Below are 13,616 nucleotides of genomic sequence, written 5' to 3' on the forward strand. Positions count from 1 at the left end.
TATATTAGAAGTAATACAGAGATAGAAGGTAAAACACAGCTTTGAGAAATATATTAAGCAGGCAAAGCAAATGAATTAGTGACTAGAAGTGAGAGGTTAAGATAATGAGAGGGGGGCTGGCCCTGTGGCTGGCTGGTCAAGTTCAAGTGTTCCACTTTGGCAGCCCCAGGTTCACCTGTTCGGATCCTGGGCACAGACCCACATATCACTCATCAAGTCATGCTGTGGCGGCGTCCCATATAGAAGAACTAGAATGACCTACAACTAGGATATACAACTATGTACTGAGGCTTTGGGGAGAAAAAAAAAAAAAGGAAGATTGGCAACAGATGTTAGCTCAGGGCCAATCTTCCTCACACAAAAAAAAGAAAAATAAAACACTGTCAGAGAGATGGGGAGACAGATCCTTCTGACATTGAGGCTTCATTCATTCTGCAAACTGTTATCTCTGTATCCACATCCACATGTGGACATCAGTGCAGTCTTGAGTGTCTAGAAGTCAGGGCTGAGTACTTGAGGTGAAACAGCCTCATTGTTTAAGAATTTATACTTTCCACTGGATCTTTTTGGTATTGTCAAAACAGAACAGAAAGTTATGTGGAAAATCAAAGCTAGAGCCTAAAAGAAGGAAGGCTTTGCAGGGAGAGTTGAGGACACTGGGGGTGCTTAGCGAGAAGGGCTCTTCTCTGCAGGCTACAGACGTCAGTGGTTGCTGAATTGGAGAGACGGATGAAACAGTCACAGAGGAAAATACAAACATCAGGATGTTCACCATGGAATTCAAGTCCCCAGACAGGAAGCAGAACTGTGGCCTAGCCATGGGCAAGCTTGAAGAGAAAGTCGGTTTGCAGTGCAAAAGCTCTTCCATGCTGGAATATGTGCTTAGTGTCCACACTGCTGTGGAAATCATAACAGCAGTTGCTTGTGACGTTATTGGCCTCAAACTGGGAGACCGCTTGTCTAGACTTTGTGACGTTACCTGTGTTAGAAAGATATGGTCCACCTCCTCCTTGCTTTCCATATTTACTTTAGCATCATTTACAACATCCCTTACTGTATGGTGGAAATGGGAGAGGTGGTGGTGAGTAGTAATGATGAAAATTTCAAAGTAGCAATAATGAGAAAAAAGGAGAAGTAGTAGATATAGGAGGGTGGGATGCAAGGTGGGTGTAATAGGAGTAAGTAAGTTGGCAAGGCTTCACTTTTTCTGTCTTCATATCAGTTGAGCCCACACATTCCCTCCCACAGGGTATCAATTAATTTGCTGCTATTCATAGCATTTTTAGGGCCAATGTTTTTAGAAGAGGGTGGCCAAGACCTTCTTTCTACCCCATCTTAGTTTGAAAGCTCCACTGAAACCTGTCCATCATGGGTGACCCTGCTGGTTTTTGAAATACCGGCGGCATAGCTTTCAGCCTCACAGCAACACACAGCCACCACAGTATGACAACGAACAGATGGGTGGTGTGGTTCCCTGACTGGGAAACAAACCCAGGCCACGGCAGCGAGGGCACTGAACCTTAACCACTAGATCACCAGGGCTGACTAAATGCTTGATACATTACACTAAATCTACTCTAGTTTCCTGCTCCTATTAACACCAAAAGCTTGAACGTAGCCGTAATTTTAACAAAGATGGGAGAAAAAAAGCTTACATTTAAAAATGTTGCATATATTTTACTCCTCTCAGTTTTCAAGAGACATGTCTCTAACAGACATCAATTTGACTTGATATATCCATTTATGATATTCTTTCTGTGCCCTGTCTCCCCTTGAGAACATAAGACTCTCAAGTGCAGAGACCATGTTTCTTCTTTATTGTATAACCTTATTTCTCTGATAAAAAATAGATCAGACTTTAGAACACGTCTAGATAATTAGCTCAGCTAATAATCCTAAAAGAGGCATGTAGGCAACACCGGGTCTTAGAAAAATGATGGGTCTGAAGTCAAGACATCAGGGTTCAATGCCTTCTCTTGCCACTTATTTTGAGATATAAGGTCAAATAATATAGACTCTCTGATCAATAGTATTTCAATACATAAAATTAAAAATTATGGGGGGAAAGAAATACCATATCTATTTTACTTGACTGTTAGAAAGAATGGTAAGATAATAAATGACCAAGCACAATCTAAACCTTAGTTTGTTTTTAATCCTTTATCTCCACAGCTAATAAATTAAGGAGCGTTACTAGAAAAGGTCTGTAAAGTAGCTAAGACTCTCACACTTTGGAAGGTGAGGGTACTACAAATATACACTGTGGATAACTCTTAATGAGCAGAAAGCAACTAATTGTTGATTGTGAGCCCCACAATCTGAGCGCTTGGATTCTCTTCAAAGTCTTACCTTTGCATTCTGGCAATGGATCAGTCCACTTAACATTCTCACCTTCAAGAGAACAGTAACTAAAAGATGAACCAACTAACGTGTACCTAAAGCAATGAGCGGAGAAAAAGAGGTCTGTTTCATTTACACATATTTGACTTCTCTTAAATTCTCTAGACTATCATCTTAAAATATTTACTACATGGGTTGGCCCCATGGCCGAGTGGTTAAGTGAGCGTGCTCTTGCTTCGGCGGCCCGGGTTCACCAGCTTAGATGCTGGACGTGGACCTACACACTGCTCATCAAGCCATGCTGTGGCTGCACCCCACCTAGAGGAGCTAGGGTGACTTACAACTAGGATATACAACTATGTACTGGGGCTTTGGAGAGAAAAAAAGACAAAAAAAAGTTTACTACACCAGTAGATGCAGACAAAACCATAGTTGATCAAAGTTCATACGGCAGTTGAAAGGAAAAGAAAAAACCCTAAATTTAAAAAGGTGACCTCCAAAGGATAAAAAACGTATAAGACACGCAAAACGTTTTTTTTATTTTAGTGTGGCACCTGTTAGAAAATGTTCAAGCGTTTTAAAACATTTTAAAATGATATAGATGCTTGAATATTTTATATTTCTGAGTTCTAAAAGATCAACACGGGCTTCATAGTATAATAAAATGTACACATATTTAAAGGGTTCAAAGTACTCCCAGATTCAATATTAATGATATTAATGATCCAAACATCTGTATTTAGTACAGGAGATGAGTGAGACTGACATTTTTACTTTCTAAAGAACAGGGACTCACAGAGTAAAATATCATAATTCAATTTGCAGATGTTAAATGAGAAAATGAATATAAAGTTTTCAGCAGTGTCTAAGACACTGATGATACTCAGTGAGTGAGTTCCTTTTCCCTACATAGAGAATTTACAAAAGACCTTATGTCAGAATGATATTTTCACATTAGGAATAAATATTTTTTGTTGTTGGATTGTTTCTTTTTTTGTGTGAGGAAGACTGGTCCTGAGCTAACATTTGTTGCCAATCTTCCTCTTTTTGCTTGAGGAAGACTGTCGCTGAGTTAACATCTGTGCCAATCTTCCTCTATTTTATGTGAGATGCCGCCACAGTGTGGCTTGATTAGTGGTGCTAGGTCCATGCCTGGGATCTGAATCTGCAGACCCTAAGCTGCCAAAGTGGAGCATGCGAACCTAACCACTACACTATTGGGCCAGCCCCTAGGGATAAATGTTTTTAACCCATGATATTTTATAACAGGTTGTTTGCATACAGAAAAAGCCATAGGCAAATTCACTATTGAGGTAAATTGAACATTGGTTTCATATTTAACACTTGAAGAATTTCAGCAAGTTGTCATCAAACTATCACAATTTTTTTCTTTTACTAATCACATTTGTTATAATGAGTCACATATGTACTAAAATCTAACAAATGAGAGCATTTGATGTTATCAGAAATCTTCCTTTCTTGCCCCATTTTACTAAATTTAACTGTGATGAGCTCATGATGAAGAATCTTTGAACAGAGGGGCTGTTTTATTGCTCCTAACTTATAAACACCAGTCACAAATCTAAAAACTTCCATGTTAAATCCTAATTTGTCTTTTCATTTGTTAGTGAGTGTTTAATATGCCAAAACTTACCCTGTGTTACATGAGAAAGAGATAGCTGCACCAAATAATATGTCTGTTTGTATTTTGACATGACCATTTGGTATTTCTCCAGGAGTGGGACATGCTTTTTCTAGAAGAGAATACAAATTGATTTTTTTCATTAAATTATCAGGCACATCTATGCAAATTCATCATCTTAACCACCGATATTTCTTATCCTTAGACTTTTTTTAATCTGGTGTCTTCATTTTATAAGTTTCAAAAAAGCAACATATTTAGAATATATACTATTTCATTCTGGGTAAGCTTAAACTAATTCAATGTGAAATCTGTGAGTAAATGCATATTCCTATCTCATAAACATTTAGTTTGCCTAATTTAAAATAACATGACTCTAATGATTCTTTTAAGAATCATCTTAAATAATAATGTGGACACATAGACTTCCAGCATGAATGAAGAAATACTATTTCCCCAAACACCATATGATTAAGAGTACTCTTTAAAACTATACTCACTTTTGCAAAATTCATCTGGTTTGGACCACGTAAAATTCTGAAGGCAAGTTAGTGTTCCTGATAGAGAACGGTCCCTTCTGTAGCCCATTCGGCACTCATATTCCACAGTGGAACCCGCTGGGAAATAATTCTGGTTGCGATAAGGGTTTTGGAGAGATGCAAAAGGCAGCCTGGGTGGAACATCACAGCTACCTAAAGATGTTAGCAAAAGCAACAACAACAAAAAGCAATATCACTTTATTTTATAATTTCTGTTTAAATATCTGGTTCTTCCATCATCCCTTTTTCTGTACTTCTTTGCACATATTTAGTATTTAACTGTATTAATATCACTCTGGCACTTACACCATAGCAAGCATATTCACATATATACTTTCATTTCCTAACTATCAGAGGCCTGTGAAGCAGATTTGCTACATAGACCTCACTATGCCCACAATTCAGAAAATACAACCCATTTAAGTTGCCTGGCACGATTTTAGCACTGACTCAATAAATTCCAGCTCCCTTACCCCGCCCCATGTAGCACAGGGGTGGATGAGAACTGATATTTCCAGACCCCTGGCTACTGTCCTGGACAACAGTAATAGCTAATATTTTTTGAATGCTTCTAACTGTTCTACATACATACACTCATTTAACCCCCACAACCACCCATGGGGACAACGATCAGATGAGCCACCAGTGTACATAGAAGTATTTACAAATTAAAAAAACATCTGGGCCAATGTGAATTTATAGAGGCATGGTATAGTGGAAGGGGTACTGGACTTCTGGCCAAAAGACTCAGGTTTGAACCCTGGCTCTCCTGAATAAGAGCTGCTGATCTCAAGGAAGTTACTGAACTTCTGGGGGCCTGTTCCCTCAACTGTAAAGTGAGGATAAGAGTCCCTACTCACCTCATGGAGTTGTCTGGAGGATTAGATAAAGTAATACATGCAGAAGAGTTATAAACTCTAAAACATGATACACATGCAAAGGCTTATGTACTTCAACCTACTGCCTTCTATCATGGAGAGATAAAAACAAGTTAAAACCAATTTCCTCCCTGGTTTCAAAAAGTACTTGTGACAGTTTCTATATTTACTGGAGCTTCCATTGCTCCAAGTTGTTCAAAGGCGGGAATCAAGTCTTATCTTTATCTCTACTTGTATATGTGAAAGCTAATAGAGGGCTATGCCTATAAAGATTGATTTTGAGGCAAATATGGAGAACTTCTTAAAATGCCACCACAGAGTTCAATTGGTAAGCCCTACTCTACAAAATGAAATTTAAGAAAACAGAGCACCTGAGTTATGCGTCTCATAAACATATTCATACATAATTTACTCCCTAAGCAGTACCTATTGTTTATTTTCTCTATTAGTTCAGGAGGTACAGTATTAGGGAAGAAAAAAAAACACCTGTTAATGAAGAAGCAGGACCTATTCTTGGAAGTAATGCCGTCAATTAACTGGAGTATGAAGTGCCAACAGGCATACTCTGGGGTTTAATAATGCTAGAAAACTATCAATTACGAGTCACTCCGAAGACGTTTAAAATTAAACGTAACAAGGTACATTCCATTCCCATAACTTTTCTAAAAAGAAACGAAGAACTTACGATTACAAAATTCTGCAACCTCTGACCATTTATCGTTCTCAAGACAGACCACTGAGTCTGGCTTGCCAGGAACTTTTACAAAGCCTTCATCACATTTGTATGTCACTGTGGTTTGTTTAGGAAAACTTGTAAGCTCTCCCAAAGTTGGTTGGGCATTAGGCACATCTGGGGGATGGCTGCAGTCACCTAGGGAGGAAAAAACAGAACTGAAGGAAATACCACTTCGCTATATATAGCAACATTTCTTTCCCAAGAAGAGTGAGGGAAGCAGCAATGGCTTCTGAAGCGCAGGTAACATTTTCCATCCAGTGCCGAACTGACGCACCAAGAACTTGCTAGGCTTCCTGACTTGTCAATTAATTCACGACTAAAATGAGTCGAGAATAAACCCCTCCCCTTCATTATTAAAAGGAAAAAGTGGTTTAGAATTTATCTGCACATAGATACTGTTGCTAGGCACGCACTAAAGACAGACGCCCCTTGTAACGTTACATCTGGAGGAGACAAAGTGCAAATTTGGACCGCCATGCGCTGCACACGACTGGACTTTGTTTAGAGTGGTCAGCTATTTGGCCTCCCATCCTTAAGGAAATTTTGAGAGTTTGAGAATTCACTCTCTTCGAGCCCTGCCTTTCGGCTTGCCGGTGTTTGGCTGCTCCGCAAACTCAGTCTGTGCTTTCTCAACCCTCCACGCCTCACTCCTAAAGCTACGCGAGCTGGGGTCCTGCACATCAAGACCCCTAACTGCAGATTAGGCGCGAAGATGCACTTCCTCTTAAAGACAGAGGATTACGGGAACAATGACCGATGCCCACATTTCTCACCTCCCCGGGTCCCCAGACTTCTCGGTTGTCACGGAGACGGACCCAGCCCCTCCCACACAGCCTAAGGGTTTACCTAGCCGGGCTGGGTCCCTCGACCCCCACTCACCCCGCGCAGCCGGCGGACACAGCAGCAGCAGCACGGGCAGCCAGCCAAGGAGGCGCAGCACTGTGGGGGCGCTCCGCCGCGCGGGACTCATGGCGCGCGGGGAGAGGGACCTGGCGCCGGGACTCCGCGGCCTCCTCCACACTAAGACCTGGCGGGCTCGAGCAAGGAGCTGTAAGTAGAGCAGCGCCTAGCTCACAAGTGAGTTAAATTAGCGCCTTGGGCGGGGCCAGGGCTCTGAATCACCAAAGGGTGCGGCGAAGAGAGGGGTGGAGAAGTTTTTTGCTCGCGCCAGGTGCAGGGCGGGGTAAGGGCGGGGGTTCTAGTGTCACTGGTCTCGGGGGACCCTAAATTAGGAAAGAGGGGTCCTGGGCGGGGAGAGGAATTCTGTGGCTCAGGATGCTGGGACTTCTTCTTTCTGTTTGCTAGGGTGGGTCCTGCGATGAGCAGTCATCTGGAACTGTAAGTGTGTGCTGAGTAAACAAAAAATTGAGGGGAACGGAGGAGAGAGGAGAGGTTCAAGCGGCTTTGCTCCCTGGGAATCTGTATTAGTTTAAGTGGAAATTAAGCGTGCTTGAGTGCTGGAAAGCTGAGCCATAGGGGCAGTGGATTCCCAGATAGCGCTTGGAAGCTGAGAAATAGTGCCCACCCAGGGACCTGGTGCCTTCAACCTGGAGTTACGTCAAATGCCAACAAGAGGATGGGAAAAAAACGACGGAGTGTGTTGTCTCGTAGGACACTCCGTAATCTGACATCAGCAAGTGGGAAATGACCCAGGAAAACAGGTCGAGCAACACAGCAGGCGTGGTCTTTGCTTATACCATGTTTGGGTGGGAGTCACTCTTGTCAGGGTTCCTCCTATTTACCAAAGACACCATGACTTCCACTGTGGGATTATTCTAGTCTGACTGCAGAGAGAAATTCACCACCCACGGACTGTGCGTGTGTGTTGGGCGGGGAGAAAGATGACAAAAGTAACAACCAGATGCTAAATAATAGGGTGGTGGATTTGAAGAGGAAAGTCTGGTAGAAGACCTTCAGTATACGCCGTGGTTTGCGAGGCTGGCTACACGTTAGAATTACATGGGGAGCTTTTTAAAAGTCCAGGTGCTCAAACCACACCTCAGACAAGTTAAATGAAAATCTCTGGGGATGGGACAGGGGCATCAGGATTATTTAAAGTGCAGCCAGGTTGAGAACCACAGATTTATATGGTGCTGGTCAGAGTAAAGATCCACCCAGCCCAGCACTGTCGGTGTCAAAAACACTAAAGGACATTGATGGACAGTCCACTTACTCATCTTCATGGAGACTAACCCCATGTTTCACTTTAGTAATTTACCTGGCTCTGGTTGGCACAGCCCTACTCTAGATTTCCTATCCTCGTCAACACCTTACCTGCTTAAGCAAAATCCCTGACTTGGCCCAGGGATTTCGTTTTTCGTTTTCGATATTTGTTGCATCCTGTCATGATTTTCTTTCCTAAATCCTTTCTGATCACTCTTGATTGGTTAGTGTGAGTTTTATAAGGAGGAAACTAACAGTTTTCAACAGTAGCATTTTCTCTGACTCATGCTTACTGTACTGAACTGAACCCTGTGTCATCCAATGCTGGAAGCAATCCTATAGGGATTCCAGAAAAGGAATGCCTGTGGGCTTTCATTGAAACCTATCAGCATTAAAACATTCTAGGATTAGAAGTCAGGGAGGGGGGCTTTTAAAATCATCTAGTGTGACCCTCATATTTGACATTAAAACACCTTACTTTTACTCCCGTATCTGATAGAAAAACACAAAGTGTATCGGAGCCCAGCAGTGTTTTAGAAGTGATACCAGATCTTCATTCATTCTCCCTCAGAGACTTCCATGACATTAACCACCTCTCCCTTCTGCCACGCTGTTAAAGGCAGGTAGTCTTCATTCCTGCTTGAGCTCGTGTGAAAGGCAAAGTGGCATCGTGAAAAAGAGCTGAGAGTCATGGCCTGTTATGGAGCTGTCAGAAGACTTAACTTTGAGGCCTGTTAGAGCTAAGGATTAAGTGAATGTTATAGCTTTTTATCCAAAGAAAACATTGAGTTCTGCAAAGTGTCAAAAAAAAAAATTATCACCCAGCTTAGTGACACTAATGCTCTAAGCGTTCACTTTCCAAAATACTTAGTTCTTGATGATATCTTTTGTTTTTTAAAAAAGGAACTTTTATGAGAAATAACTGGGTGGATTCTCTAGTAATACTTATGACCACCCCAAAAATTTCGACATTCTACAGGCAAAGGAAAAAAAGGTCTACTACCCATTTACTCAGTTTAGAAAAAGGATCTATAATAAAAACCTACACATTATTAAGGAAAATTAAATATTGCAAACTTGTAACTTACTGAAGATTATTTTAAATAATGGCCTCAATTTGTTGTGTTCCAATTACTTCATATACCTTATACCGTTTCACAACTTCATGAAGTGGAGAAAATTGTCCACATTCCATAGATTAGGAAACAAGTTGAGAAGCGAAGTAATTTACCAAAATCTGTGCAGCCAAGTGATCGGGCCAGACTATAAATCTAGTTTGTCTGATTCCAAAACCTATATTTGCCTCTCCTACTCTACCACGCTACGTTCTTTTTATTGGAATCGGTCAGCAAAGACTTCTTCTATGTGGAGGACACTGAACTAGGTATTTTGGGAGGTGGTTTGAGACCCCAGCTGCGTCTGGTATCAGCAGTGGTCCTGAGTCTTCGTACTTGGTCTACCAAAAACTAGCTATGCATTCTCAGCTGAGTCACTCTGCCCTCAGGGCCTCAGTTTCACATTGATTAAGAAAGAGTTTGGGACTAAAATAGTCTCCATAGAGCTTTCCAATTCCAAAACAATACACTTGTATAATTAGGTCAAAAGACGTTAAAAAAAAATAGAAAATAGGTCTTTGATTTTAGCAGAGCTTAGGAACACAGCTCTAACCCCTGTTCCAGGAACCATATAATGACTAAATCAAAGGCTTTTAATAAATTGGAGGGCACTTAGTACTCAGAAGCACATTAAGAAAATGCCAATAGTTGTGTTCAAGAATCTAAAATCTATTAGGGAGGTTTTATGTGACAAAGGCTATAAGAATGTCACAATCAATGTAGTGTGGGGCTCAGAAAAGAGAGAAAGGAACATGGCAATTGGGGTGGAGGAGGCTAACAGCCTAGCGACTCAGCTAAATATGACAAATAAGTATCAACGCAATAGGGAAAAAACATGAAAAGCGATAGGAAGAGTATGGGCCAAAGTTTGGGGTCAGGTAAAGGTCAGTTGATTCCAAGAATAGTGAGGAGTCTAATTAGGCAGAACATGGGGGACTGAATTGGATCAATGGAAGAAGATCTTGAGAGAGAGGCTGACAAGAGATTTGAGAGAGCCATAAATACGAGGCTTTGGCATCTTATGCTGTTCACAAGCATTGAAGAGCTGTTGAAGATTTTTTTAATCCTTTTGTTTTTTAAGTATGCATTTTTGGTGAGGAAGATTGGCCCTGAGCTAACATCTGTTGCCAATCTTCCTCTTTTTTTTCTCCCCCAAAGCTCCAGTACGTAGTTGTATATCCTAGGTGTAAATCCTTCTAGGTCTTCTATGTGGGACGCTGCCACAGCATGTCTTGAGGAGTGGTGTGTAGATCTGCGCCCAGGATCCGAACCGGCAAACCCTGGGCCGCCAAAGTGGAATTCGTGAACTTTAACCACTATGCCACTAGGCCGGCCTCATCGATTTTAAGCAGGGAAGTACAAGGTTAACTTGTAAGTTGTGTGCAAGATGCTGCAATGCAAGTGACTCTGTAAGCAAAGACCCAATTTAGCTAACTATACAATAATCCAGTCATTTAGGATTGGAGAACAGAAATGTCTTTCTTTTTAGTTTTAAAATTAGCAAATCTACATTATGGAACAGTCTTGTTACTCTAAAAAAGCCCTGACACAATTATTATGTTCATTTGAGTTTCCATGTCTGTTCTGACCAAAGAAACTTCAAAGGAAGAACCCACAGAATTTGGTGACTGATTAGATAAGGAGCAAGACAAAAAACGTTAACAGTGACTCAGAGGTTTGGTGTCTATGAGACCAGGGGCCCTATTTAAAAGAGCTATTCATTGCAAAGTCAAGAGGTAATTTAGGGAAGAAATAACAAATTGGCCTGTACACTTGTTGGATTTAAAATGCCTTGGCAGGGTGTCTATGAGATGTACACCATGAGGTGGAAATGTGGGAGAAATTGAGCCAGATCATGAGACACGGCTGAAGGCCAGGTAACCAAGGGAGAGGCTGTGTACAGAAACTCAAGAGGCCCACAGGGTGAGTCTTGGGGGACCCCGCAGTAGAGTGCAAACAATAAAAGGGAAGGAGAGGGTAGTGGGAAAAGAAGAGGATAGTGCAATTTCCTGAAAGCCCGGAATACAAGACAGTTAGCCAAATGTTAACACCCTCATTGTAGGTGAGGCAACTGGTGTTTAGGGAAGTTACCTAACTAGCCCCAAACCACAGGGCTTGTGAGGGGTGGAGCTGGGCCTTAGGACCTGAACTGCTCTGTTATACTGCTCAGGCCTCACCTCCTCCAGGAATGCTCCCTGTTCCCGGTGTGAGACCCAGAACCTATGCTACACCAAAGTTCTGCATGTGTCAGTTCCTCAAGTCTAAGGAATCAGTCTATTTCATACTTGCATTCATAATTCCGCCTAGAATTATTCCCAACTTATCTTAAAATGACCCAGGGAAAACCAAAACTTTGTATTGAGGTATTTGTCATGCAGCTGAAAATGAGTACAGTTGTGCCTTGCAGAATAAGTGAAGTGTATTTTTAAAAAATAAATGAAAAAAATTAGCAGATTCCTGTTTCTTTTTTTTTTTTTTTAGTTGGCACCTGAGTTAACAACTGTTGCCAATCTTCTTTTTTTTTCTTCTTCTTCTTCTTCTCCCCAAAGCCCCCCAGTACATAGTTATATATTCTAGTTGTAGGACCTTCTGGTTGTGGCATGTGGGACGCCACCTCAGGATGGCCTGATGAGCAGTGCCATGTCTGCACCCAGGATCCGAACCAGTGAAACCCTGGGCTGCTGAAGCAGAGTGGGCGAACTTAACCACTTGGCCACAGGGCCGGCCCAGCTTCCTGTTTCTTATAAGGGAAGTTTATTCTCCAGGAATTCTCTTATCAAGGTATCTATGTACTGCATTAGACAGTACTTTTTTTGACCAGGTGTAAGTTTAGCAATACCTAGTAAAAGTGGCATAACATCATGTGACATTTTCACCTGACTTGATGGCATCTTGCCTTGCTTCGGGCTTCCTTGTGGGTGTGAGGAAAGGCTGAGGAGCCAAACAGAAGTGTAAGGCTTGATTCACACAAGCAAATGTTTCTTTGCCAAGCCCTAATTTTCTGAGACACCAGTGAATTTTTGCTGAAGTGGAGGTAGAGGCAGGAGCCAGTACACTTTTGTATGGGGTGTGTGTGTGTGTGGTGTATGTGTGTGAATATATGTATATGAGTATGGTATGTGTGTACGTGTGTGTGACTGTGTGTAAGAAAATGTGTATGTGAGTGTATGAATGTGTATTAGTGTGTGTGTATGGACATGTATGTATTAGTGTATGTGTGAGGATGTGTGTGTGTTAGTGTGTGTGTGCCTATATACATATGTGAATGTATGTATATATTAGTGTGTGTGAGTATATGTGTATGTGAGTGTATGTATTTGTGTGTGTGCCTGTGTGAGTATATGTGTATGTAAACGTGTGCAAGTGTGTGATGGAAGACAATATAGCCCAGGGACTAAGTGGGTGGATTTGGGAGTCAAACCATTTTAGGGTCGAATACTGACTCCATTGTCCTTACTTTCTGTGTGGTCTGGTATTCAACTGCTCTGTGCCACAAATTACTCATTTATAAAACAGGTGTAATAATATTACTTACCTCATAGGGGTTTTGTGACAGATAAATGAAATAATGTCTGTAAAGCATTTGGTATGTTGCTTGGCCCACAGTAAATGCTCAATAAATATTAGCAATAATTGATGGCATTGACTGACCAGAATGAGCATTTCATATACCAAGACCTGCCCATTTTTCATGTAACCTATAAAAAAGGACATGTCATGCCATAGAATCTGAAAAATCTATAAAATATATATAAAATTTCCAAAGGACATGCTAATAGTGTTGAGATAATTCAGTTTTAATCTCCTTATTTTTTCCCCACCCAGTAGAATTTGTTCTTTGGCAAAGATTAGGTCATTTATAAAGATCAGGATTTGTTTAAACATTGGCCTCTTTCCCTATCTCCATGCAGTCCCATCTGCATTATAGCCTTGATTTATGATCTTGCAAATTACAAAGCAGAATTACAATCTGAGCTCATTAGAATTACACAAGGGTGAGGAGAGAAGAAATAAATTTGTATTTAAAGATCACGACGTGCCATGTGCTGACTCCTAGCTTGTGACCTAACTTCGCTGCTTGACCATCTCAGCAATGCTGCGAGTAAAATATTATTACATCCATTTTCACATGATGACAGAGAGGTTCAGAGGGGAAAATAATTGGACCAAAGGATACAGATGGAAAAGCCAAGGGCTAAGTAG

At 41.3% G+C, this 13,616-nt stretch overlaps 1 protein-coding gene and 1 long non-coding RNA gene across 43 annotated transcripts in view; one reads left to right on the plus strand and one right to left on the minus strand.

Moving 5' to 3' along the window:
* CD55 (CD55 molecule (Cromer blood group)) overlaps positions 1-7,193 on the minus strand; it is a 40,336-nt gene extending 33,143 nt beyond the window's left edge. For 20 of the 42 annotated variants that reach the window (XR_011438371.1, XR_011438368.1, XR_011438369.1 and 17 more), the window contains exons 1-5: positions 6,982-7,113; positions 6,085-6,270; positions 4,483-4,674; positions 3,995-4,094; positions 2,350-2,435 (exon numbers count right to left, since the gene is read on the minus strand). Coding sequence is in view for 30 of the 42 variants with exons in the window: in XM_070266288.1 (XP_070122389.1) it covers positions 2,350-2,435; positions 3,995-4,094; positions 4,483-4,674; positions 6,085-6,270; positions 6,982-7,105 (688 nt within the window). In the remaining 12 variants the exon portion in view is untranslated. Of the gene's footprint in view, positions 1-2,349; positions 2,436-3,994; positions 4,095-4,482; positions 4,675-6,084; positions 6,271-6,981 lie in introns of all 42 variants that reach the window. The other 22 variants (XR_011438373.1, XR_011438370.1, XR_011438381.1 and 19 more) reach the window with 6 other exon arrangements.
* Positions 7,039-13,616, plus strand: part of LOC102149775 (uncharacterized) — a 68,898-nt gene continuing 62,320 nt past the window's right edge. Inside the window, exon 1 of the long non-coding RNA XR_011438585.1 lies at positions 7,039-7,212. This is a non-coding gene — a long non-coding RNA (uncharacterized lncRNA). The remainder of the gene's footprint in view (positions 7,213-13,616) is intronic.

The sequence above is a fragment of the Equus caballus genome, chromosome 5 (genome assembly GCF_041296265.1).
Source record: "Equus caballus isolate H_3958 breed thoroughbred chromosome 5, TB-T2T, whole genome shotgun sequence".
NCBI classification, from domain to species: Eukaryota; Metazoa; Chordata; class Mammalia; order Perissodactyla; family Equidae; genus Equus; species Equus caballus.